The 26,726-nt window shown below is 46.4% G+C and overlaps 1 protein-coding gene across 3 annotated transcripts in view; it reads left to right on the top strand.

Annotated features, from left to right (window-relative positions):
* The window catches only part of LOC128401047 (butyrophilin-like protein 9), a 48,264-nt gene that overhangs the window by 9,331 nt on the left and 12,207 nt on the right, over positions 1 to 26,726 (top strand). For 2 of the 3 annotated variants that reach the window (XM_053363929.1, XM_053363927.1), the window contains exon 4: positions 26,059 to 26,115. In XM_053363929.1, the coding sequence (XP_053219904.1) occupies positions 26,059 to 26,115 (57 nt within the window). Of the gene's footprint in view, positions 1 to 18,347; positions 18,450 to 20,451; positions 20,556 to 22,876; positions 22,988 to 26,058; positions 26,116 to 26,726 lie in introns of those variants that run through there. The other variant, XM_053363928.1, reaches the window with a different exon arrangement.

Here is a 26,726-nt window from a genome sequence, read left to right as displayed (position 1 = left end):
CGTCTGAATCTCCTCCCCCCAGACACCAGTTTAAGACTCTAGCCTTGCTCCACCTCTTCCTTTGCTCTCTCCTCCTCTGGTTCCGCCTGTCTGTCGGGGTCTCGCCCTTCCTAGACTCTTCTGACGCTGAGTCCCCTGAGTCTTCCCCCTCCCTCCGGCGGGCTTTAGGACCTGGTTCCCAATCCGGGTTTCCTGCTGTCCCGCGCGCCTGTACATTTGAACTTGGCGCGCGCGCCCAGCCGGCAACCTTCCTCCTGACCGTAGCACTGCTGCTGTCACTGCTTCCCCCTTCGGGGAGGCTAGCTGGAACTGACCTCCCCTCCGTTCCCCCACTCTCCGATGGAGGCGCGGTCAGCCCTGACTCATCTTCTCTCCCCGCTGGAGGAGACGCTGGTCCTGACACATGTGACTCTTCCCCCCCACTACGCTCTGGTGGGGAAGCTGGTCCTGATCCCCTGCTGCTGCTTTGGGAGTCCCCGCTGGCCCCTTGTTTCTGGTGCGTCCCCCCTGGGACCCCCCTTGCCCTGACCATCGGCGCCCCCTTCTGGGAATCTTCTGATTCGCTGGAGAAGCTCATGGAATCTCTCGGGTCACTGTCATACTCCCCTATGCTGCCCTCGGATTCTTCCCCTTTGCTCTCCATTTCCTCTCTCCCCTGTGCTTCTGCTCCTGAGCCCCTGACAGTAGCAAAGACCTATTGAAATAAAAAAGATGTAATTTAGTTGAAACTAAGTTAACCCCAACTGATTTCAAACAGTATGTTCTAAGCATGGTTAAATCTGGATCCAACCTGTGGCATTGATTGATTCGGTTGTAGAATGAGTAGAAGTATCCATCACGTTCTTGCCAATGAAACCTTTATGTTCATTTATTCATAGAATTCTCAGATGCCCGCTTCTACAGAGGTGAGGAGGATGCAAAATCATGTGCAAACAGAATGGATATTGGAGAGAAACCAGCAACTTCTGCAAACTGCTGTTTGTTGAGTAGGGCTTCTTCCAGTCATCCTGTAATGGGTAGCTCAACCTGTGTGCTGCCAGATGGTGCTTGACTGCAAATCCCATCATCCCTTGCTTTGGTCATACTGTTTGGGGCTGATGGGAATTTTAATCCAGATCCATACCTACTGGACTAATTTCCTTATCCAATACTGTTTGGCTCAAGAAAAGCACAAACATTTTTAAATGCACATTTTGAGGGGGAAATACTTTAGACCATGTGTTTATACAATAGGTATACAGGAAGGGTAGATCAATGTAGAAATGGACTGACAGGTAAGCACATGCAAAAGTGAGGATAACCATCATTAATGTGACAAGAATGTGCTTAGCACATTAAACATGTTGCAGATGGCTAAAGCATAAGGAGATATGTTGAGGAACATAGAAGAATTGTTGTAGAGAGAGGGTGAATCATGCAATGCAGAAAGCTTGGATAGAAATTTGTATTAGTCATCATATCATAGATTCATAGAATTTTAGAGTTGCAAGGGACCCCGAGGATCAGCTAGTTGCCTCTCTCCAAGGTAGGAGCCTTTGAATCAAGGCCTTTCTTTTTGTTGCAGCTGATGTGATCTTGGACCCCAGGACAGCTCACCCAAAGCTAAAAGTGTCTGAAGATGGCAAAAGCGTTTGGAACACAGGAAATGTTTCTAAGGTTTCTGACTGGGAGGAGCGGTTTGACTCCCGCACATTCATTCTGGCAGAATGTGGATTTTCAGAAGGCAAACATTACTGGGAGGTGGAGATTGGTCAGATGAAAACCTGGGACTTGGGAGTTGCCTCTGCAACCGCTTCTAGAAAGGGGGAGATCAAATTGTCTCCTGAGAATGGCTACTGGGTCATAGGATGTGATGATGGGAAAGATTACTGGGCTCGGACAGAGCAATGGACCCGCCTGAAAGTGAATGGAAAGCTTACAAAATTAGGAATATTCCTAGATAAATCAGCTGGAAGCTTATCTTTTTATGATGTCTGCAGTAAAAGGAAATTTCACTCTTATACAACACTTGATGATGGGGAGCTTTATCCCTTCTTCTCCACAGGATCTGTGACTGCAGAGCTAGATAGTTCTCCACTAAGGATTCTTCCATGGAATTTGGAAGAGTGATTGTGGGTACAGAATGGGAAAGCATCCAGCTAGCCCTGGAAAGCTCAGAATTAGTGAAGCCTTTTCATTTAGCCAGGATAGTGGTATAAATACAGGTGCCCAAAAATGAGAGAAACAGAGTAGACACAATGACATCAATGAATTCCATCATGTTCCCACATCTAAGAAGTAGAAATGATTCAAAGCATATGGAATGTGGACAAGATTCCAAGATCTACTTGAAAGGGAAACCCCTTTATGGCTATCCCCTATAGAAACTAGCACACAAAAGAAACTTAATATGATGAAGAATCGGGGCAGATATAGAGACATACTGTATTTTTCTGGAAATATATGCAAATTGAAAAAGTTTGAAGAAATCTGAGAATGGGTAATGGATTGGTTTCAATATTATGAAAATAATGAGTTATTTAAAATGTGTTTATAGAATGAAGTTCTGATTTTGAAAATATTTTTTCTTGAGAGAAAAGAAAAACAGATTTCAAAAATGTATAAACTGATATTAGAATGGGAGACAAAAGATGAAATGGTTAGATTAGATTAGAAATATAATAGATCATATTGTGGTTATGATTTGGTAGATAGAAGATAGGGTGCAGCGGAAGGAGAGAAACAACAACTCCATGGAAAATGCGGGTGGGGGGGAAACAAAAATAAAATATGAAACTGTGTTTTGACTGTATATGTTAAAAATGTTGAAACTTAATAAAATATAATTTTAAAAATATAAATGATTCAAAGCCTAGTTGTTCCTTGTAAGCATGTATAAATAGGGAAAGTAAATTTCAGTGACTGCATAAATGTTGTAGATTCTTCAACAAGGAAACTCATAGTAAATTCTATTGATTTGAATACTGTATTTTGAATAATAATAATTTTAGAATTGTTAAATTTAAAAGTTTTGGGAAGCACAGTCCCACCAGCTGTAAAGGAGGCAGGCAGTTACAGGCTGCTCTGGAAGAAGCCCTTCCTTGGACCCATGGGCAGACTTCGATCTTTCAAATTTTGGCAGCACCCTGTGTGAACCCATAATTTGGCACCCTGCTGCCTCACACCTTCTGTTCTGCTCAATTCATTGCAGGTAAAACATATACTCATAGAGAAGCACACACTGGTATTCTGAAGGGCCCCCCTTTCTTCTTATGTATGAAAAAGAATCAGGAAGCTGCTTCCTGATTCAGATGCAATAATCCTTTGCAAGAATAACAAGTGATATTCACTGGTATTCCCTACCCATCCCCAAGAAACTCATTGAGTTCCGTTATTCACTGTACTTTGTTTCAGAGAGTTATTGGAAGGTATCTCAATGTAGTGATAATTGGCAGTTGTGTGCTGAGGTCCCCCAAAACACCCTCTCCCCAATAACTCACACCACACACATAATTTTTGTTTAAGGTTTTTTGGCATAAATTTTGGCCACAACTTTATTAGCATACAAATTGTGAGTGGTTGCTTAGGCATTGGTTAAGACTATCTGTCCCCCCCACCTTGGGGACAGCACTGGCTCCCGGATTCCAGCGAAAGCCAGTGTGGAGGAACAAGTTCAGGGATAACTGGAGCTGCGACACAGACCCTCAGCTTCTCCCCGCATGCTCCTAGAGGCTTACACGGCCCAAACCCGATTCCAGGGGTTTGGACGAAAGGATGGTAAGCCCTTGAATTCCTTTAACGGAATTCCCTTGCAGCAGCAGCATTGGAGGGGCAGGCACAGCCAATCCATACCCCTCCACCAACCAATTTAAACCAATGCCTAACCGCCATTCGAGCCCTTACGCTCGCCGCCAACCACTCACAGACTCAAACACGCCCTCAACTTTTCCACCACCGAATTTAACCAAACATCATTCCCAACTGATGACAGATGGACCCCATCCATCATAAATACTTCAGTGGCTTTGAACGTAACCAGAGGGTGCGGAATCACAAAGCCACCCAAATCAACCACCAACTTGCTCACAGCAGAATTAATCCGCTTTCTAACCCGTTCAGTTGCAGCCAAACAGGGGCTACCCCGCCACTTGTGCCGTTGAAGCAACTGCGATCAAATTATCTTGGTCGCCGGCACCATGGCCGCCAATTCCCTCAAATCTTCCAACATAACAGCACGGAGAACGAAACAGGAAGAGGAAACGATATCATTTTCCCCCAGCTGCACCACAATCGCCGTAGGAGGGCCTTCCGTGAGCACACGCCTCTGCATCAGTGGTAGAAGCTCATTCCACAGCATCCCCCCTTCTGGAGATCCAGGACACCCTCACGTGCTGCGGGAGGCCAAGGCCATCACCCAGTCCGGACTGTCGAGCTCTGCTAGCAGCCCAGTGCACAATACTGTGCCCCACAATCCATATGCGTATAGCTGCTGGACCTAGGGTAAAAACAGAAACGTAAGCACACGCAATCACATCATTTTCGTACATAACCTCTGTACGCATCAGACCGCCACCGTCCCAAGTCCTTGATCCTCTCCACCGAGAAACCCCAGTGAGCAGCCGTCGTTGCGGCCCCAATCCGGAAGGAATGAGGAGCAAATTCAGAACCCGTGAGGCCGCAGGCAGCGATAACCTTCCGCAGCACCTTGGTGAACTGGTGACGGGCCAACGGATGCCCATTCTCATGAATAAACAAAGGGCCCTCCCCTGGTGGACGTAAGGCCAAGTATTTCTTGAGATCCTTAACTGGGCAAGGGCCCCCTTCCCCAGTTGCCGGGAGACGGATCACCGCTCCCTTTCCATATTGGTCAGTTTTAGAACTCCTGACATTGACTTGCAATTCAGACGAAGACAAGCTCACGTCATGCAACAGCAAACCCCTAGAACCTCCATCCCGTTTAGGCTCCAGGACCACCTCCCCCACTCTCAGGACCCCAAAGAAGGCTAATGAAAAGGCTGCGGAAAACAACCGAGCCTCAAACCTGGACCAACAGATGCCCCTCAGTTTACTGCGCATCCTAGTCAGCAGGTGAAATGTGATGGGGCACCTGGAAGCTGGTCTGGAGGGACGAAGCCGCCCCCAGCCTTCAATTGCCTTCCGTACAACAAATTTTCCACAAGGATCCTTGTTAAAATATGCCTTGCTGAAGAAGGAAATTGCTGCGGAATGCAGTCTCAGCGTCCTGTGAGCCCGACGCCTCTGAAATAAATGTGCCAGATACTGCAGCACCTGGGTGGAAGAATGGGGGTTAGCAACTCTCCCCCCCCACCGGCTGCCCGGTAAACTGTAAAAAATCATTCCAAGCCTTCTGATAAGACCTCAAGGTGGAGGGGGCAAGAGATGCAGCTACTCCCTGTAAAACTAAGTGCTGCCAAGGTTCCAGAGATGATCCGGGAAAAATTCCGGACGGTCTCGAGCCTCTGGCGCCAGGGACCTGAACCGCTCCATCTGAAAACGGGACAGAGCATCAGCAATCTTGTTAGACACACCAGGCACAAAACTAGCAGAAAATACAATGTTAAAACGCAAGCAATGTAACACAAAGGCCCGCAACAGGGCTGATACCCTAGGGGATCGTGAAGACTGCTTGGCTAGCACGTTCACCACCGCCAGGTTATCGGACCAAAAACAAACTCGCCGGTCCCTGAAATGCTCGACCCACAAGTGCACGGCCACTACAATGGGAAAAAACTCCAGAAAAGTTAGGTCACGAGTTATAGCTTCCCCACGCCAAGCTGGTGGCCAGTGTTGTGCACACCACCTACCATCCCAATACAGGCCAAACCCCAAAGACCCCGCAGCATCAGAGTGCACCTGAAAATCAGTGTGGAGGTTCAAAGTGTCCTGCCACAAAGACACCCCATTGAATTCCTCCAGGAATTCCAACCAAATACGAAGGTCAGCTCTCACCTGGGCTGAAAGGCGCACCCTATGCTGCGGGGCTCTTAAACCTGACATGAGTCTGGCCAGCCGTGAACAAAATGGTCGCCCCGGGGCAACCACCCTACAGGCAAAATTCAGGTGACCCAGCAACGACTGTAGCTGTCGCAGGGTAACCTTCTTCAAGGGCAGCAATTCTTCAATGACTCCCTTGAGCGCACGTATCTTATCCTCCGGCAACCTGGACGTCTGGGCCACGGTATCTAATAAGATGCCTAGGTAAGTCAGTTGCGTAGAAGGACCCTCTGTCTTCTCTGCACCTAACGGCACGCCCAGCTCTTCCGCCAAGTTAGCAAAGGCCTGCAGTAACACAACGCAGTGCCCTGTGTCACTAGCTGAGGCCAATAAAAAATCATCCAAATAATGCGTGACACCGCCCAAACCAGTTCTTTTGCGCAAAGCCCAATCCAGAAATGAACTAAAACATTCAAAAGCCGCACAGGCTACCGAACAACCCATGGGCATGGCCTTGTCAAAGTAAAAACTCCCATCGAACTGGAAGCCCAGTAACCAAAAGTCATCGGGGTGAATAGGAAGCAGCCGAAAAGCGGATTCGATGTCACATTTTGCCAATAGGGCACCCGACCCAAATTTCCGAATCATCTTGATCGCCTGATCAAGGGAAGCATACCTCACCGTACAAAGCTCCGGGGGAATGACATCATTGACTGATGTGCCTTTAGGGTGTGAAAGATTATGAATTAGGCGGAATTCCCCCGGGGCCTTTTTAGGAACTATACCCAATGGTGAAATATGCAAATTGGGAAATGGGGGACGGGCAAAGGGGCCGGCCATACGACATAAAGCCAACTCCTTCCCGATTTTCTTGCGTGCCACTTCTGGCATGTCCTTAACCGACTTCTGGTTAGCAGGGTTCCTAGCCACCGGGGTAGAAATCACCGGAATCCTGAAACCCAAAGAAAAACCATCCTGCAAATAAGACGCAGACTTCTTGTCCGGGTAAGACTGCAATAAAGACAACAGCGGCTGTAGCCGTACCGGAGTATAGACCAAAGAGGACAAGGTACTACTTTGCTGCTCCTGCAGCTGGGGCCGGGGAAGCAGCTTTGGGGGGCTGCTGGGAGCCCCCCCTTTCCGAAAGGAACGACGGCCCCCTGCACAAGCTGATGCCGGATGGTTCCCAGAGCACTTCTCACAAGCGTGTGAGTACCTGCAAAATTGTTGCAAGCAGGTACCCTTGTTAAAATCCCAGCAAAACAATTTGTGACCCACCCTTGTAAGGACAGCCTTAGGCTTCTGCTGTTCTGCAGCCTTCTTGTCAATACGCGGCACCACATAAGCAGTCCATACGTCTAAATCCTTCCGGTCCCAGCGGGCCGTGGGGATCTTAGCTGCCCTGCGCCTAAAATTCTCATCATACGATAACGCAGCAGATTCTCCAGCCATCGTGAAGGCCGAACGGACAATCGATAAATACACCCATAAATGCAAAGATCTCCTAGGATAAGCTGTGGACACTACTCCAGCAAAAACTTGGAAGCTATCCAGCCACCGTTCGAATGTCCTGTCAGCCTTTGCTAATACCGCCCGCTTTTTAGAAGCAGAGCCCTTGTCCTGTGGGTCCTGACCCTCCAGAGGAGGGGCCAGGCTGAAAATGTCAATATAACGGCCGTCCAAGATCCTGGACCGCAGCTTGGTAGCTAGATGGGCACCGGGTATAAGGTCCTTGGCCGAATTAGTGGCAACCTTCACATCGGGTACCAAAACCCCATCTCGACAATCCTGCACTGCCCCGTACTTTGCCCTGTGGGAGTTTGCCCTACGTTCCCAAGCCCACTTTGGGAGCCCTGTCGTCTCCCCAAAGCCCCAATAAAGCTTAAGCGAAGCTTCCTCGTCGCTGCTTGAGCTAGAGGATGAAGTACCTGAGGAAGAGGATGAAGTGTCCCTCCGACTTCTCTTAGCACGCCTCTTGGAGCTCTTTTTGCGGCGACGGTGTCCACCCGAAGAAGTTTTTGGGGGTGGAAGAAGGCTGTCCTCTACTGAAGACTCAGAAACATCACCTTGCTGAACAGTACCCGGAACAGACTGAAAAGAAACAACCTGTGAATGACCAGGAACCGACCGCACAGCCGCAGGGGACGGTGCGCCTGCTGCCTGCGCTGCTCTAATCCGAGCAGACGCCCTTCTCCTGGCCGTACCCCTGGCACCACCCCGACCCCTTTGCGTGGCCACCGGAGACACAGGTAAGCCCGGGGTCTGGGCCAAGGTGTTAGGTGAAGAACCCCCGGCTGCTACAATCACTCTCTCTTCTTCACTAGATGACGACGCCGGAGAGGCTGCGCAAGCAAGAGGGGCTGGCCTTGCAGTAGAAGTCGACGGAGTTGAACATCAGTGCAACAGGCCGTCCATTTCGGCTTCAACCCGGGCCAGTGCAGCAGGGTCACCAGCCAAGCCAGTGACCATGGATTGGAGGCGACTCAGCGACAGGTTTGGCTCAGGAGAGTGCAAGGCTTGAGATGGGCCTCTTATAGGCCGCTTTGCCGAGGACATGGAAACAGGCCTCTTTGCCGTCTTCTTTTTTGGAGCCATACCTACTACCGGTGGAAACAGAAATTAAACAAATTAACGCTAGCAACCAATAAGCAGAGTTACAATCAAGCAACAGACTACCGGTAAATAGTGAATTAATACAAACAATTTCAATTGGCTGCAAACATGCAGACCACCACCAGGTGGCGCAACCTGCAACCAAGGCTCGTTAACAAGGCTGCACTTGCTATGAACGACCACTAGAGGCCAGCACACAGTGAATGAAGGCAGAAAATGGCGCTCCCGCCAAAACTGCCTAACATGGAGGGCTCTCTGCCCGCCCTCCTCCAAAGGCCTCATCCCAGGCCCCAAACCAGGCCAAAGCAGGCCCCAGGCGGGCTGAGCGCGATCCGCTGCGCCGCAGCGCTCATGGAGCGCCTCCCTCCCGTTGCCGCCTCAGCCCTGCAGCGCGCGCCCTAGCGCGCCAAAACCACCGCCCGCAAGGCGGGGAAAGGATCGCTGGGCCCTCCAACGGCCAGGAAGCCTCCCCCCAAGCCGCCGCGGCCGCTCCGGCCGACCCAAACCCTCCCAGACGCCGGGAAGGCCCAAATGAGCCCGCACCTGTACGCAGGCCGCTGCGGAGGCGTCCATACGGCGCCTCCCGCAGAACGGCCTGCGCCGATCACGTGGGGCGCCCCGGAACGTGCTGGGGCACGCCGGAGGCACGGTGAAGGCCCGGGCCGGGAAGAAGGACCGGGGTGACCCCTTCCCGGTAAGTGAACGCACTGGGGGGGGGAGAGGTATTTAAAATAATTTAGTTAAAAGAATGTATAATTTAATAAATTAAATTAAACATTTCCCCAGGCCGCGAAAACCCCAGGGCTGCAACGGGCCGGGAGTCGCACCCACCCCCGGTCACCCCCGGAGCCCTCAGGGCTCAAGGACCGAGGAGAACTTGATAGGGGAATAAAATAAACTAATGAGAAAACCGAATAAATAAATCAAAGGAAGAAAAGGAGAAAGAAAGTTTTAAATACAACCAGTCCTTTACTGTGTCCGATCAGATCCGATGTCCACAGCAAAAGAGAAAGTAGCCTGCTGTGGACCCTGCTTAAATATCCTCTGATCCCACCCCTAATTTTGCAACATCAAGTTTACCCCAGCAACACCAAACACCCACCAGCGTTAGGCTCCTTAATCTCCACCTGCCTATTTACCACAAGGGTGCTTTGACCGTCCCCATCCGCAACACATGCTCTCCTTTAGTGAGAACACGCTTTACAATGCAGGCCTACAGTACAGATCAGAATGTGGAAGTAACGTGTGGATAGAACTTCTGCTACTTTAGATGATTAGTTGCTGACTAATTTAGGTTGCTGGTGAAATCAAGTTTATGTAAGATTTACAATGGGCAGCTCTAACGTGTATGTGACCTGTGGACTTGTTGGAAGGGTATATGTATTACCAGAGCCACTTTATTTGAGGTTAAGAATGGACTCATTTCCTACTCGGCTTGTTAAAGTATTATCATTGTCATTGTTTTGTATTTGAACTTCAAACTACACATTTTGAAAGTGAAATAGGGCCATCCACATTTAAAGTAGTGGCTTCAGTGAACTCTGGGACTTCCCAGGTATGCAGAAGTGGGTATATTTTTAATAAAACATGAAATGAGAACTGAGACTATTTATTGGCTTCCAGGACCATGAGGCTGTCAAAGCCTCTTGAGCCCCTAACACTTTAAAGTATCCTGTAGGGAGAATTATGGTGGGATGACTAGCAGAAACTGTTCCCACATAAACAGAAGTGGGGAGGGGCTGTTGCCCCTGAACCTAAGCATTCTGTGGGTTGAGAAATACAAAGGTGTAATTTTCCTACTCACAGTCCCTAAACAGCACTATAAGCCTAATGTTAGCGGCGAGGCTTACCTTAGATACTTCGCTGTGGCTTTCCACTTGTTACAGTCATTCCTTCTAATAAGGAGCTAGGGTTGCCATGGCTCAGTTTGACAGGAGAGTGCATAATTAGCATAATTACCTGCACGTATCCTGAAATCTTCATTGGAGTCTGTTCTCCAAGTCCCCCTTTCTAAAAAAACCCCAAACAATACAGAAATGAGGAGGAGGAATCAGCAGCAATCAAAGTAGTTGAAGCCTGGAGGAAATAAACTCAAAGCATTTTGGGTAGCATTAATGTATCACAACAGAAAATTTCCATTCTTCATTCACCAAGAAAATTACCAGTTTTCTATAAAAACTATTTCATTTGTAGTTTTCTTACCTGAAACATCAAGGTTCCTGGCATCACTTAGAGAGGAATTATTCACCTGGTTGTTTTTATCCTTGTTCTGGTAATGCAAGAAAGCTGTCTTGTACTTGCTCCTGAAATTTTATAAGAGAATTTATATAAAAATATTGCATCCTTTTGCTTCTGACTTTTGATTTCTACCCCGTCTTCACAGAGAATAATTCTGGTAAAAGGAGAGACTGGTGGTATTTGACACTTAACCAAAACTTCATCTGCTTCATCACTGGGTGAGGTTTCCAGAAATATGTTTAGTTTGGTAAGAGTACCTGTAGGAATGAGAAAACAACCCACTAAATTGCATACAAATATGAAAGTTTGTGTAGCATTTGACTAGTTTATAATTTTCAGTCCATTTCCTGTGCCAGGAATCCATTAAAGACAGTGTATATTTTGTCCAGACAACTCATGATATTGTTGAACATAATATAGCATACTGTTTTGAAATTGCAAAATTCCAATAAATGGGGACTCCAGTCAGGATTTGTACTGTGGTGAGCAGCTCCTCTCATTGTTCTCTTCCCAAACACTCCTTTGGAGCTGATGTTTGTATCAGGAAGAAAGTTCCCATTCGTACCACATCAAAGTGCAAGTAGATAAATAGGAAGGTAAATGGTGATATCATTTATTTTCCCATTATTATTTCCCATTACTATGCACTAAAATTAAATGAACATTTGGGGGAGTTTGGAATATGACACTGGAGTGTTTGATCAAAGAGAGGAGAGTCAAAATCCCATTTCTACAGTAGCACTTTTTAAAATAATTTTTATTTTTGTATTTTCTATTTTACATAAACAAATGAATTAAAAACAAAAACATACAATCCCTTCTGACTTCCCTCTCCCCATTGTGGATCTTAATGTAATGATTTCTCCCTCTGCAACTCTATCATAACTCTATTTTTATAAATCCTTTGTCAATCCATAGTTCAGAATGTTATTACAAGTTTTCTGTCACTCCTACCAATGTATGTAGTTGTTTACAATAGCTTTTCAAATAAATTATAAACTTTCCCCATTCTTTGTTAAATACCTCCTCACTACAGTAGCACTATTGGAATTTCCACTCACAGTCCTTGGATGACTGTCAACGATGGGAAAGGAATTTAGCAACTCTGTAAGAGTGGCTCTTTTTTCCTCCTCTTCTCTTTTTCTCCTCTTCTCTTCTTCAGAAATATTCCAATGCCTAACTGCCACTCGAGTCAAAAGGCTTGCGGCCAATACCCTCATACCTGCAACAAATTCCTAATGCCATCAATTATATCACCCAGCCAAACATCATTTCCTGCATTGGAAAGATGCACGCCATCTTCACAGTAGAGGGACACCTTGCTGAACTTAATGGTGGGGTGCTCGATAACCCGACCATTCAGTGCCATTCTACGAGCCATCGAACGATCCAATAGTTTCCTGCCTTTGTTTATCGCAATAGGGCAATGACAGATTTGCCACACACGCCTCTCCAGCAGCAATGACCAAAATAGTGTGGGAAGTGTGTGGGTAGACACACATTTGCTTGCACTGTTTACTGACAAGCTCCCCCCCCATTCTCACCCCACAATTACAGGAATCACTTTTGGGGTTTGGTATAATGCAGAACTCACCCATTCGGGTATAGTGGCACTCTGAGGTAAAAGTTTTAGGATAGGTAGCAGTTTAGGCACAATGACCCAACCTCCCATTTCATCATAAGGTGGCCAGTTAAATTTCCCACCTTCTATTTTCCTATTGTGGCACAGAAGCAGTGTTTTCCTGGCAGGTGAGGAAGTTTGAAGAGAGCCTTGGAGTAACAGTGCCTTCTATATTTGTAGTGTTGCAGTGAGAAAATGGCAAGTTAAATTTCTTTTTCCAGCCCTCCATATAATATTACTCCTAATCAACTAAAAATCAAGTTTTAAAAAATGTCCCAATGTACTTGATAAACTACTGAGTACAATTTGACATGAGGACAACATATCTGGAGAGTTGGGGGGCAGTTCTAATCCTTAGTGTGATGGGATGGTGAGCTGCTTGTGCGTAAAATCCTAGTCCCTCAGAGTTTGGCTAAGTCCACAAACCTCTGTCTGTGACGGAGCTCCTTAAGCATGGCTCCATCAGTCGCTCGTTGAATCGGACAGTGGGCGTTTACGGAACTTCTTCCAGCATAAAAGCTCCTTAACGGAAACGCGTCTTCTGGACTCTCGGCGTGACAGTTTCCGGCGAGGAGTGGGTGTCCCTACAGGAGGTCCTGAAACCTCCCCACTGTTCTCGCTTGAAGTGTCTCTGAGCCCTCCCTCCGACTCACTTTCCCTTGGAACTCCACTTCTCCCCCTGCTGGTCCCCTCCTCAGCTGAATGGTCTCTCTCACCCTCCGTGAGCCCTTTCACCTCCTGCGTCTCAGATGGCAGTTCCCTGACATCCACCTCCCCTCCAGGGCCCCCTTCACCCCCTTCCCTCCCCTCCTCTGCGGGAGGCGAGGGAGCAAAACCCCTGAAGGAACCTCCCTCATCTTCCGAAGTTTCGAACACTTCCCTCCACCTCTTGCTGTTTCCGGTTTCCAAGTACTCCTCCTCATCGGAGTCTGTTCCTCCTTCCAACTCCGATTCCCTGAATCCTTCCAGTTCCTCCTCATCGTCGGTGGTGCCAAAGTACTCCCTCCGGAACCTCGCTACTGGCTGAGGTTTCCTGGGGAACCTTTGGTGGAACGTTTCGATCAAGATCTCGTCACGGACCTCCTCTGCCGTCACCCAGGTGTTTTCCGACTCCGGTTCCCCTTCCCACGCGACCAAATACTCCACCTGATTACCCTTCCACCTGGAGTCGATGATTTCCGCCACATGGTTGCTGCTTTCCCTTTCTTCTATGGCTGGCCCCCGTGTGGATACCCCTTCACCTTCCCCCCTATATGGTGACAGTAATGACCTGTGGAATACTGGGTGCAGTTTCATGTGGTTCGGTAACCGGAGTCTGAAAGCCACTGGGTTGACCTGTTGGATGACCTCAAATGGTCCCAATCTTTTGGGTCTCAATTTCTTGCAACCCCCCTTGAACGGCAACCCTTGGGTTGATAGCCAGACCTGACTCCCCACCCTAATGGTTTCACCTTCCCTTCTGCTCTTGTCTGCCTGCCTCTTATATTCTTCTTTGGCCCTTTCTAAGTTGAGTTGGAGTTGACGATGGATCGCTTCCATTTCTTCTACAAAATGTTCAGCGTGCCTGGCAGTCGAAAAGTTGACCTCTACGTGCAACAAGCTCATAAGTTTCCTCCAGAATCTGGACGTGAACTGTTTCCCTCTGTCGGAGACCACGCTCAAGGGGGCGCCATGCACCCTAAAAATATGTTCTACAAACAATTTCGCTGTCTCTTCCGCCGTGACTGCATGTGAGCAAGCTACAAAGTGACCCATCTTAGTTAACAGGTCTACTACGACTAGTATGGCGGTTTTCCCCTGGGATTTAGGCAGATCAGTCATAAAATCTATCGATACCGCCTCCCACGGTTGTTCTGGTGTGGGTAACGGTTCTAATAACCCCGCTGGCGCCCGCCTTTCTCCTTTGGCTCTCTGGCATTGGTCACACCTCCTCACATACTCCCGTACATCCTCCCTCACCTTGGGCCACCAAAACTCCCTGGTCACCAACCACATGGTCTTGTGTTGCCCAAAATGCCCCGCTGTGGGATTGTCGTGCAGCTGTTTGAGTACTCTCCCCCTCAATTCCCCTTCGGGTATATATAGTGCCCCTTTGTAATACAATGCCCCGTTTCTTTCTTCAAAACCTCCGGGGTCTTCTCCCTCTCTCCTTAAACCTCTGAGCTTATCCTGGGCGTATTCATCATTTACCGTTCCCTCTACCAGTTCTCTTTGCCCCACCCAGGCCGCCCCACACACCCAGTGGTCCTCTGGGATAATATGTCTCTCTTCAGGCGCTCCCTCCCCCTCCAAATATTCAGGTTTGCGAGAGAGAGCGTCCGCTCTGATGTTTTCTGGACCTGGCACATAGCAGATTTCAAAATGGAATTTGGAGAACTCCTGGGCCCATCTCACTTGTCGTTGGTTGAGCACTCGTGCCGTTCTCCAATACTCCCAATTCTTGTGGTCCGTACACACTTGCACCTTATGCTGTGCGCCAATTAGTAAGTGTCTCCATCTCCGGAACGCTTCGTGAATGGCGAGTAGTTCTCGGTCATATACGGTGTAGTTCCTCTCGGATTTGTTCAGCTTACGCGAAAAGAAGGCACACGGTCTCCATTCCGACTTATTGCTCCCTGGCTGAAGCAGCACCGCCCCCACCGCCCGGTCTGAGGCATCAGTTTCCACTCTCATGGGTTTTTGTAAATCCACATGCAGGAGCTGTTCTTCCGAAGCGAATGCCCTTTTCAATTCCTCAAATGCTTGCTCCGCCTCCGCCGTCCAAACGAATTTCTTCTTGCTGCTTAGACAGTCCGTGATGGGAGCCGTTAAGTGGGCAAAGTTCTTGATGAATTTACGGTAAAAGTTCCCAAACCCTAAGAACCTTTGCACATCCTTTTTCGTTTTCGGTGTCTTCCATTCCAGCACCGCCTGGACCTTGCCTGGATCCATGGCTAATCCCTTGTCTGATAAGCGGTACCCCAGGAATTCCACCTCCTTGGTGTGAAACTGACACTTCTCCAATTTCACCCACAGCTGGTTTGCTTGCAGCTGGCTCAGCACTTCCCTGACATCCTTTACATGCTGCTCCTCATTCTCTGAATATATCAGCACGTCATCGAGGAAGGCCACGCAATTTTTGTAGAGCAAAGGTCCCAGGACATGGTTCATGAGCGATTGAAAACAGGCGGAGCCTGATTGCAATCCGAATGGCATAACTAAATATTCAAAAGCCCCCAAAGGGGTGAACATGGTGGTTTTCCATTCATCCCCTTTCTTTATTCGTATCAGGTTGTATGCCCCTCTCAGGTCCACTTTCGTGAATATCTTTCCCTTCCTCACCCTGGTCAAAATGTCATCAATCCTGGGCATGGGGAAAGTCACTGGTTCTGACACGGCATTTAGCCGCCGGTAGTCCACTACAAGCCTGGGTTTATCCGTGTTTTTTTTTGTCCACAAAAAACACTGGGCTCCCCCCCACCGCTCTGGACTCTCTGATGAAGCCCCTCTTCAGGTTTTTATCAATAAACTCCCTTAACTCCTGCATTTCCCTGTCTGACATGGCGTACAGCTTGCCCACGGGGAGCTGGGCCCCAGGGACCAGGTTAATTTGGCAGTCAAAGTCTCTATGCGGTGGTAGTTTATCTGCTTCCCTTTCGCTGAAGACCTTGCTCAGGTCAGCGTATTGTTTGGGCACCTTCCCTTTGTCCGCCACTTCCGTCCCTGCTAGAAAGGCCTTTGCCCCTTCTGGCACCTTTCCCTCTCTGCAGTGTTCCAGGCAATGTGCTGACCCAAAGGAGACCACTCTCTGATGCCAGCCCACTAGCGGGTCATGCAACGCTAGCCAGCTCATTCCCAAAATGACGGGAGCCCCTCCCAGGGTGGCCACATTGAACGCTATCCTTTCGGTGTGCCTGGCCCACCCTCATAACCATTGGGACGGTCTGTAGGCTAACTTCTCCTCCCAACAGCTCCCTCCCATCGATCGTGGTCACCTGCAGGGGGTTGCTTAAAGGGAGTGTCTGTATCTGGTGTTCAGCTGCAAACTCCTTACTCATAAAATTACAGGAGCTGCCTGAGTCCAACAGCGCCTTTGTCTTTAGTGGGTATCCGTTTGCCAGCTCTAGCAACACCTCTATTACTAGGGCTGGTCTTGGAGGTTCCGGAGTGGGCACTTTTACTGCTCCTTGGCCTGGCTGCAGTGCCCTGACGGTGGCAGCCAGGCGTTGGCTTTTACTGGCTCCTGGACTCCCTCCTCCTTCCCCCCAACAGCTCCCGCCATCCCTTGCCATTCCTTTCTTTGCGGGCAGACTCTGGCAAAGTGACCTGGCTGCTGGCAGAGATAACATTTCTTGGCGCTCTTTCCCTCCTTCTTCCTCCCTTCACTGGGATTTGAAACTGCGCGCGCGCGCGCTGTTCCAACTTCCATCGGCTCTCCTGGCGGGAAACTTGGCTCTGGAATCTCTGGAATGCGGAAATCCCTCCAACGCTCTCCTTTCCCCTCCCGCTTCTCCAAGGCTCTTGCCTCCTGGCGCGCTCCAATGGTCAGCGCTGATTTGGTCAGCTGGTCCATAGACTCCGCCCTGGGCGCCCGGGAAAGTTCGTCTTTCACCGCCGAAGAAAGCCCCTCTTCAAAGAGCATTTGAATGGGTTCCGCCGATAGGTCCCATCCCAATTTATGTATCAACATTGTAAACTCAGTCCAGTACTCATGAACCGATCGGCTCCCCTGTTTGCAAGCCATCAATTGTCTGCGCACCAGTCCCTGTTCAATCTCGCTGGAAAACATCAAATCCATGGCGCGAAAAAACTTCCTCGTGTCCTTCAGCATTTCACTATTCCCTGCCATCAGGGGTCTAACCCAGTCTCTCGCCCCCCCTTCAAGATGGCCAATCACAAACGCCACTCGCGATGCCTCGTCGGGAAAGTCGTTAAACTGCAGTTCGAGAGCATACTGCATCTCTGTCCTAAAGCCTTGGTAGTTCCTGGGGTCCCCCCCAAACTTCTGCACCAATCCTGGCATCTTTCTTGCTAGTGTAGCGCCTTTTGCCTTTTCTGCATCCTGTGCCCTCCTTTCTTCTAGCCTCGCCGTTTGCAGTGCTAGCTGGACTTCCAACACCCTGTACCTTTCTTCCAGGCTTGGACCCTCTCCAGCTCCTCCTGCTCCCCTGGCTCCGGCTGGGTTGCTCATGATGCCTCTCTGCACAAGCTGCTTTCAGGGACTGTCCGCAAACCTCTGTCTGTGACGGAGCTCCTTAAGCATGGCTCCATCAGTCGCTCGTTGAATCGGACAGTGGGCGTTTACGGAACTTCTTCCAGCATAAAAGCTCCTTAACGGAAACGCGTCTTCTGGACTCTCGGCGTGACAGTTTCCGGCGAGGAGTGGGTGTCCCTATAGGAGGTCCTGAAACCTCCCCACTGTTCTCGCTTGAAGTGTCTCTGAGCCCTCCCTCCGACTCACTTTCCCTTGGAACTCCACTTCTCCCCGTGCTGGTCCCCTCCTCAGCTGAATGGTCTCTCTCACCCTCCGTGAGCCCTTTCACCTCCTGCGTCTCAGATGGCAGTTCCCTGACACTTAGAAAAAGGGACCCCTTAGGTAACTAACGCGTGTTCTTCTAACTGTTCCTGACCTGAACTACTCTCATCATCATCATCATCCATACTGGCTGGAACTGATGAAAGTTGAACTGCTGCAACAGTGTCTGCAATTTGCCAATGTGCACACAGGCCCAGAAAGCTCTCTGTTCACAAGCTACCCAACAGAATGACAGGTGGTTTTTGCTAGCATATTTTCTCAGTTACAAACCAGTTTCATGTGTGTCAAGAGGGAGTTCTTGCAAACAAAGGTATCTGTACAATACCTTTGTACAATATTTGTACAATAGCTGGATGATTAATATGATTAATCATTAAGTTTTCCTGGTCAATGTTCAAGTCATGTTGCACATTATGATCTCTCTACTCTCACTTTCATTTGTGCCACAACAACCTGCGTGTCAAATGCAATTCTCATTTCAGTAGCTGGGGACTGAACTTTGGGATTACTTCTAATGCTCAAGAAAAGGTACATTTCCTTTGTTGCTTTTCTCTTTCCAAGTAATATGAAAATGGGTGATATATTAAAAGTTTAAAAGTGGGGTGGGCAGTGAGCAGTTCATGAAATATTTTTGGATTATGACCTGTTTCTTTGTCTCCCTCCCATTATATGCAAATTAGTTCACACACCCTTGGATATTAAATTGTGTCACTGATTGAACTTTTGCCCTCCTGGTAGTTTCTGGGACTCAAAAAACCATGGTATCAATAAGAACACCCTGCATAAAAAATGCAAGGTACATTTTTAGCACTTGACAAGTATTATAATTCTACTGGGAAAATTGTTAAATGTGGTTATGGTTACATACTCTGGTTGTATACGCATCATTGCCTTAAAGTGCAGCTATGTCATTCTTTTTCTCATTTCAGTTTGAAGCTGGTCTGAGGGAAAAAAACATCAAAATGCAGCTTTTCATAAGGAAGTTCAGGGTAGATCTATATTGTGGTTAATGTTTCATGTACATGGCTTTTCACACCATCTGTGGGAGTGCACTGGGTGCAGAGTACGGTAATCAGAAGTGTACACCAGCCTTGTTGCACTATTTGTGTCAGTGACCTCTTGTTTGTAAAATAGGTTGTGTTTGTCTTATTTTTGCTTATACAGTGGTACCTCAGGTTACATAGGTTCAGGTTACATACGCTTCAGGTTACAGACTCTGCTAACCCAGAAATAGTACCTCTGGTTAAGAATTTTGCATCAGTATGAGAAAGCATGTTCTCCAATAAATGAGAGCACGTGTTGCGGTGTGGGCCACCGGGCCAGGCCTCTTATTGCCAGGCAGGTTAATAGTTGTTGCCTGGCATTGTGATTGGATAACCGGGTTGCTGGGGCAAATTGTATGTTGCAAATTGGGTGGGTGGGACCATAGTCTTTAAATATTGGTGGACTCTGGTTTCTCTTTCTCTTTGCAGAGTGCATCGGATCACCCGCCCGCCCGCCCTCTTTTCCGGTTGACCTTGCTTTGCCTGTCATGGGGTCGTCTGCCTTGGCGCAGGGGCCTAGTAGGAATTTTGCCATTTGGTGATTGGCTGTGCCATTTGGTTTTTGCCTACTACTCAGCAACTTGTAAGGTTGCGGTTAGGCATTGGTTATAATATGCTGGTGGTGGAGGGGTCAGGAGAGGCTGTGCCTGCCCCTCCTATTGCGCTGAAGGGAATTCCGTTAAAGGAATCCTGGGGCTTGCCACGATTTTGTCCAATCCCTGTCATGGGATCAGGGCCGCCCAATCCCTGTCATGGGACCAGGGCCGGCAAGCTTTCGGGAAGCTGCTGGGGTGAGCGGCGTGGGTCCGACGCTCAGCTCAAATGACCCCCAAGTTTGACTTTCCCTTCTACTGGCTACCAATCGGACCTCGGGATGTCAGTTCTGTCCCAGGCGGGGGGACAGATAGTAATAACCAATGTCTAAACAACCACTCACTGATTTTGTATTTTAATAAAGTTGTGGCCAACATAGTGCCCAAAAACCAAAACTAAAATTACGTGTTATGTGTGAAGTTATTTGAGGGGTGGCCTGGGGACCTACACACGCAACAGAAATCGTGTGGCGGTGGCACGGTGGCAGCAGGAGGCCCCATTAGCTAAAGTGGTACCTCAGGTTAAGAACAGTTTCAGGTTAAGAACGGACCTCTGGAACGAATTAAGTTCTTAACCCGAGGTACTATATTCTTAAAAGATGGAGATGATTGAGATGATGGTGATGATTTTATATAAAAAAAGCTTTCCCCACCTTTCTTATAACAGTTCATCCTCAGTGAAATGTCAGTCCCAGAAATTTTTGATCCCTCTGAAACAGCCTGGTAGAAAGGCAGGTAGCTGTGGTAGTTACAGTTATACAAAACAGGTTAAATGTGCTCTTCCTTAATTTTGAATCATGTGGGCTCTTTTTGCATTTGCATGAATGTTACAGAAAGCCATTTCATGTTATTGACACATATTTATTTTTGCTGGCAATGTTGCTTTTATTTCAGATCAGAACAGCCTGAAGAGGAACAAGAGACTTGGCTCTCACGGAATGTATAATTTTTTGCTTCCTTCTGTGCTGTAATCCTGGGAACAGCAATGTCTTTATTAGGTAAAAGGTTCAGAGAAACACCAGAAATGTGCTGTGTTGCCATAGACTTGGTAAAGTACTTAAATGCAGGCTATGAACCAGAACTTCATATGTGCTTGAGGCTCCTCTTGCTTCATAGCTGATGGATTCCTACAAATTAATGGGCCTTTCCCCCACCTCCCATAATTCTCATCAAAGAACCCTTACTTGTATATATCAGGTTACCAGAATCAGGAAACGTGTGCCTGCTTTCGGGGCTATGCTCCTATTACAGATGCTGAGGGAATCCAAGCAACTAAATCTATACCTTTTGGTAGTTCAGGATCAACTTTAAATCTCATTAAAACACATCAGGAACTTTAAACTTTTTTAAAAAGTGTTTATTTGTGACTTCCTGTTGAAGTCATTAAGAGACAAAATACAAACTACATTATTCACATATGCATATCCAAAACTTGTGCTTATACACTTTTCATCTGAAGAAAAAGCGGCTGCAGTGTTTCACATCACAATCTAGATTATGAGGGGAGGGAACAGGACTTGCCAACTCCTTTCCAACCAGACCTGAAGGTGTTTTTTGCAGCATCTTCAGGAACAAACAGGGACACGGGTGGCACTGTGGGTTAAACCACAGAGCCTGGGACTTGCCAATCAGAAGGTCGGCAGTTCGAATTCCCCGATGGGGTGAGCTCCTGTTGCTCGGTCCCTGCTCATGCCAACCTAGCAGTTTGAAAGCACACCAATACAAGTAGATAATTAGGTACTGCTCCGGCAGGAAGGTAAATGGTGTTTCTGTGCGCTGCTCTGGTTTGCCAGAAGTGGCTTAGTCATGCTGGCCACATGACCCAGAAGCTGTACGCCAGCTCTCTCGGCCAATAAAGCGAGATGAGCTCCGCAACCCCAGAGTCGGCCACGATTGGACCTAATGGTCAGGGGTCCCTTTACCTTTACCAGGAACAAACAGCACCAATGGGTGGGGTGGGGACTCAAGGATAAACTGTTTTGAAGTCCTTGATCTAGAGAACATTCTGGATTATTTACATGGCTGCATTATTTACAGAATGGAAAAAAAAGTCATTTAAAACTTTTTTGGGGGTAAAAAAATATGAAGAACAGAGCCTGAAAAGAAATACCTAAGGCAAGACTTTTCCTACAGCCAACCATTAGCAAGTTAGAATTAGTGAAGAGGGCAAGGATCTGGAGCTCAGCGCAACAGACAGATAAAACAAAACTGTCTACAACTGCTGGCCACAGCAACTGAAGCCAATTGCAGCAACTATAATAAGGTAGGTCCACAAGACCTCACAAGACTGCTCTGCAACTCGTATGGAGTCCACATATCACAAGGGGCCACAAGACACCCATTCTGATAGGGCCTTCCCATACTTTGAAAAGGAATTGAACCTGGAGCTGACTGCATGAAAACCCATTTTCTACCACAGGATGTTGTAGCAGGATTTTAAAGGTTTCTATTGGTTATGAATAATTCACTCACTATCCCCCCCCCATTTAAGAGCATCACATAATGAAGAAGCACAATTTCTAAATACCTCAAGTCTCTCTGCTTCAGGTAATGATGACTACTCTGTCCTGTGTGGGAGTAGGGGGTGGCGCAGCTTATGGTATGTGTAAAATTATATTAAATAGTATTTGAAGTGATTAAATCATGTAAGTTACAAATTGCATATTAAAACATATATTAGGGAAAGTAAATACAAAACTATTTATATTAGGGAGATTAATGTACAAAAATAGATTATACTAGGCCAGCTTTTGTAAGGAAAAATATGTGTATTAGGAAAAATCCACAAGAATCTGCACAAATTCGTGTGCTGATTATCTATCTATATATCTCCAGCTCTCCAAAACAAACTGATGAGAAAATGGGCCAAAGGGGAGATTAGAGAAATGAGAAATGAGAAACTAAGAGAAAGTGAGTCTGTTCTTAGCCACAGTCCACATATTTAAACATGCAATGCCCCAAAATGTGAGACATAGTAAAATCTATTGGGATGAGCATGCTAAGTCCTCAGCAAAGACATTTGCTTCTGCTTGGGCCGAGCCGTTATACTATGTTAACTGTCCCATATAACTGATACACTGAAAATGAAAATATGGGGCAATGCAGCCTAGAAAGATGTAGTTCATTTACTACCTTCTTTGTTGTATTTTTAATATTCTGTTGGGAGCTGCACAGAGTGGCTGGGGAAACCCACCAGATGGGCAGGGTATAAATGAGTGAATAAATTAATAATAATAATAATAATAATAATAATAATAATAACAACAACAACAACAACAACAACAACAACAACAACTTCTTTGACATTTCTGTTTTGCAGAAAACTCTCCCTCATATTGCTCTGCTTGGACCTCTGTTTCCTGGGCACTGCTTGCAGTAGCCATCATAGTTTTTCTTGCTTTCATTGCCGCGTTGATTTGTTTAATTAAAGGTAAATATATGTTCGGTAAAAGGAGTCGGATTTCTTCAATTTCCCCTTTGTTTACAGGTGGGAAATCATGGTTAGGTCTTTAAGTTTAGTTTCAGAAGTTGTTAATGAACCCTCAAAATGACGCCATAAATGTTTCAGAGGGAGAATGCAGAAGTATTCACCATGAGGAAATTGCATCTTCTTTTAAAACTTGCCCCTCTTTTTTTAAAGTCATTCTGAAGCTGGGGGCTTGGATAGGAATTCCTATTCCAGTTCACTTATTGGTTTCCAAAAATGACTCCCCTCGCATATATCTTGTCCCTTTCATTCATGTTGCATTGCAAGCTTCGTCAAAATGCTTCTTAAATTTGGCTGAACCTGTGCAGCAAAATGAATGGATATGAAATATTTCATGAGAATAAGGAAACACTTTTGTTTTAGGTGTATTTGTGTCATCCATTGTTTCTATGATTTTTAAAATGTATAAATGACTCATACTTCGAAGGACCCGGTTTTGCAAAATATTGTAAGCTCCCACTCAGTTTCATTTACAAATAAGTATCTGATCTCCCTGTTTGGTCTTTGTTTCTGATTCTCCCTCAAGGAGCTTTGTGGCTCAGTCCCACTTCGCCTTGTTGCCCCTCCCTTACACCTACAGTCCACATATCCCCCAGGCTGAATTGCCTCTCCCAGTTCAGCTCCATGCTGAAGACAACCAAACTACAGGCCTGTTTGTTCCCTTCAGCTTTACAAACTGCAAGGCTTGTGCACAACCCTCATCCTTGGCTATTTTTTTAAAATGATATTTATTGAGTTTCAACAACAGAAAAAAAGAATAAAGAAAAACAAGAAGAAAAAAAGAAAAACAGCAAAAAGATTACAAAGACAAAAACAGTATATAAAAATAGAAAAAACAAAATAAGACATTCAAATCCAACCTTCATTTGTTTGTTTCTTTGACTTCCTCACACCTCCCTTTTTTGTATTCCATTTCAAAACTTTGTTTCAGCAAATCCCTCCCAACTTACCCAACATTTAATTTATATGCTTAAATCATTTTTCTCATCCTCAATTAGATTTCAAACTGTCCACATGTATTTATATAAACTTTCGCCAAATTTATACAAAGTCCAATAAGTATGTATCCACGGTTGTTCAATTTCACAAATATTTTGGTGATTTACTTTAACTTTGAACTTGATATAAAATTTGTACACTTTGAATTTCCCAAATTTCCCCCCCTCAACACCCCCCTGGTCCCAGAGACTGCCTGACCTTTCCATCCATTCCCTATTGTCTCTCAATCTGGGAACCTAATGTCTGAGGCCCTTAAGTCTCCTCCCAGCCCCTTCTGCATATCTTTCATTCCAACTGACTCGTCTCTGGTGTGTTTCATCTTAACATTGAGATTACAGCCTTTCTGTGGTTCAACCAAGTTTCCAAAAATAAAGTTGTAGTTAAAGTGATCCTTCAGGAGGTATATCAAAATACCTCCATACCCATAGGCCCCAAGTCCATCTGACATTTCCAAACCCAAGTCCATGTCCATGTTACCACAGTCCATGAACCCCTGTAAGACGGGATCTTTCCACTTGATCAGTCCGAACTGGCATCCTGCTGTCACCGCCTGTCCCTCAGCAATGTCCTTGTCATATGACCTTGATTTGTAATCCACAGTTTGCATTTGTACAGTCAAGAGTGTCTCATGTTTAACTTCAATCTCTTCTTCTTTTCCTTCCGATAACTCAGCCAGTTCCCAGCAATTCTCTTCCTGTTGTCCCCTGTCCCGTCCATTTATATGGTCAAATTTCTTTTGGAGGCCTTCCAACTGTAAATTTATCTTGTGTAGTAGGTTTGTTATTACTTCAGAGGTTTGCATTTTAGTTGTTCAAGGTCAATCTCAGACTTTAATCTGCAGCTGTCAACTGACACTTATTCCTGTAACGGTTTCAAAGTTTCCAAGTTTCCCCACTAGAGGGATACAAGTTATTTTCAAAGTGTCAGTTCAGCTCCAAGAAAAAGTAAACAGAGATAAACAGTGTTGCAAGACTCCATTTTGAATGCAGAAAGGGATAGAGGAAACTGAGTCTTTTAAACATCTGTCACATCCATTTGTCCAAATAAGGGTGATTTTACCAATCCCTCTTTTTTTTTTTAAACATTCCAGACAGCCTGTTCCCAGGTCAGTGGTGAGAAGGTTTCAAGTCCAATATTATCCAAAACAAAGCTTCCCCCTACTTCCTCCAAAGGGGGTAAAAACTTTAAACTGTGAATATTTAAACTTGCAAAATAAACTTGCAGGATCTTTGCTTGTGATGCCTTTGCTTCAGATTATATACAAAAGTGGAAGGTGAACTTCCTGTTTAGACCTTCCCGCTATTAACGCCAGATTAACTTTTCTTCTTAAAAGTTTCCAATTAAAATTTAAATTCTTTAAATCTCTGTTCGTATCTTGGTTTTTTCAATTGGTTCTACTCATGGGTGGTTGTTTCTTTAAGCCGAATTGTCCAGAAAGAAATCAGCGCTCTCCGACAACAGCTGTGCGGCTTCACTCCGGGAACGAAGCGGTCCATCCAAGCACCGCACACTCACCCAGCCTCGCAACGGAGCCTCGAAAAGAGGTCTCCTCGCGAGCCAGGGAGGCGCTGAAGGTGCCAGCCGGATCCCAAGTCCACAGGCTTCTCCTGCCTGTGGTTTTTATCGGGTCGCCGCTTTCGCCGCAGTGGCAGACCCTAAATTCCTGGAGCGGTTCCTCTGAAAGATCAGAGGAAATCCGCCATTGTCGCTGGTGCTGACCGGAAGTCATCCTTGGCTATTTTGTGCACAACCCTCATCCTTGGCTATTTTGAGGCAGTTTGGGCGAAGGCTGAGGGGAGGAATAGGATGGCCAACCTGTCTTTTCTCTACCATTTTTGGAGAAATGTGCCTCCCTTTGCTCTTCTGTGTTTAGACTACCAGGATTCTCAGATGTGGCACACACTCTTAAAAATATAGCATAATAATAGCTACCTTCTCATCCTGTATTAGTAATGGAAAACATAGAGCCCATTTCACCCATAAACATGCATTACCTTTCTGCGTTCCTTTTCCAGAGAAACGTAAGAATTCACAAAGTAGATATGGTGAAGAAAGCAGAAGAATAATACCAGGTGAGGTTCCTGCTTGAGTTAATCGAATGATGTACTTCTGGATATTTATGTATGTACATTTACGCTTTAAAGCACTGAAAACCAACACTGCTGTACAGTGATTAAAGCTAAAGCAAAGCTGTGCATGCAAACTTCAATTCAGATTTGAAAAGAAAGTACCACTAGAAGGAAGTGTATAGGGAAAGGAGAATTAGTCCTGAAAAAAAGGCAGAGGAATTGTTGTGGTTAGGAAGGGGGCGAGGCTGACTGAGGGCTTGTACCTGTGCAGCTGCACACTCCTCATTTTGAGCCAGGCTGGGGCAAGGCTGAGGGAAGGAATAGGAGGTCTACCTGTCCTTTAGGAGGACAAAAAGCAAAACTGATAGTAAACAATATAATAACAGAAAATATTGAAATTACAAAAGCTACAAGACAATCACCATTATTATTCATATCGGTCCTGGAAGTTTTCCTAAGGACAATAAGGAGAAATGAAAAAATAAAAGGAATTTCAGTCAGTCGAAAGGAACTAAAGTGAAAGCCTTTGCAGATGACTTGGTATTAACAATAGAAGAAACGTTAACCAGTGCTAAGGAAGTATTAGAAGAGATAGTACAATTCGGGGATGTAGC

This window comes from Podarcis raffonei, chromosome 13, assembly GCF_027172205.1.
Source record: "Podarcis raffonei isolate rPodRaf1 chromosome 13, rPodRaf1.pri, whole genome shotgun sequence".
NCBI lineage: Eukaryota > Metazoa > Chordata > Lepidosauria > Squamata > Lacertidae > Podarcis > Podarcis raffonei.
The sequence above is the reverse complement of the archived record's forward strand: the minus strand, read 5'-3'. Positions and strand labels throughout refer to the sequence as shown.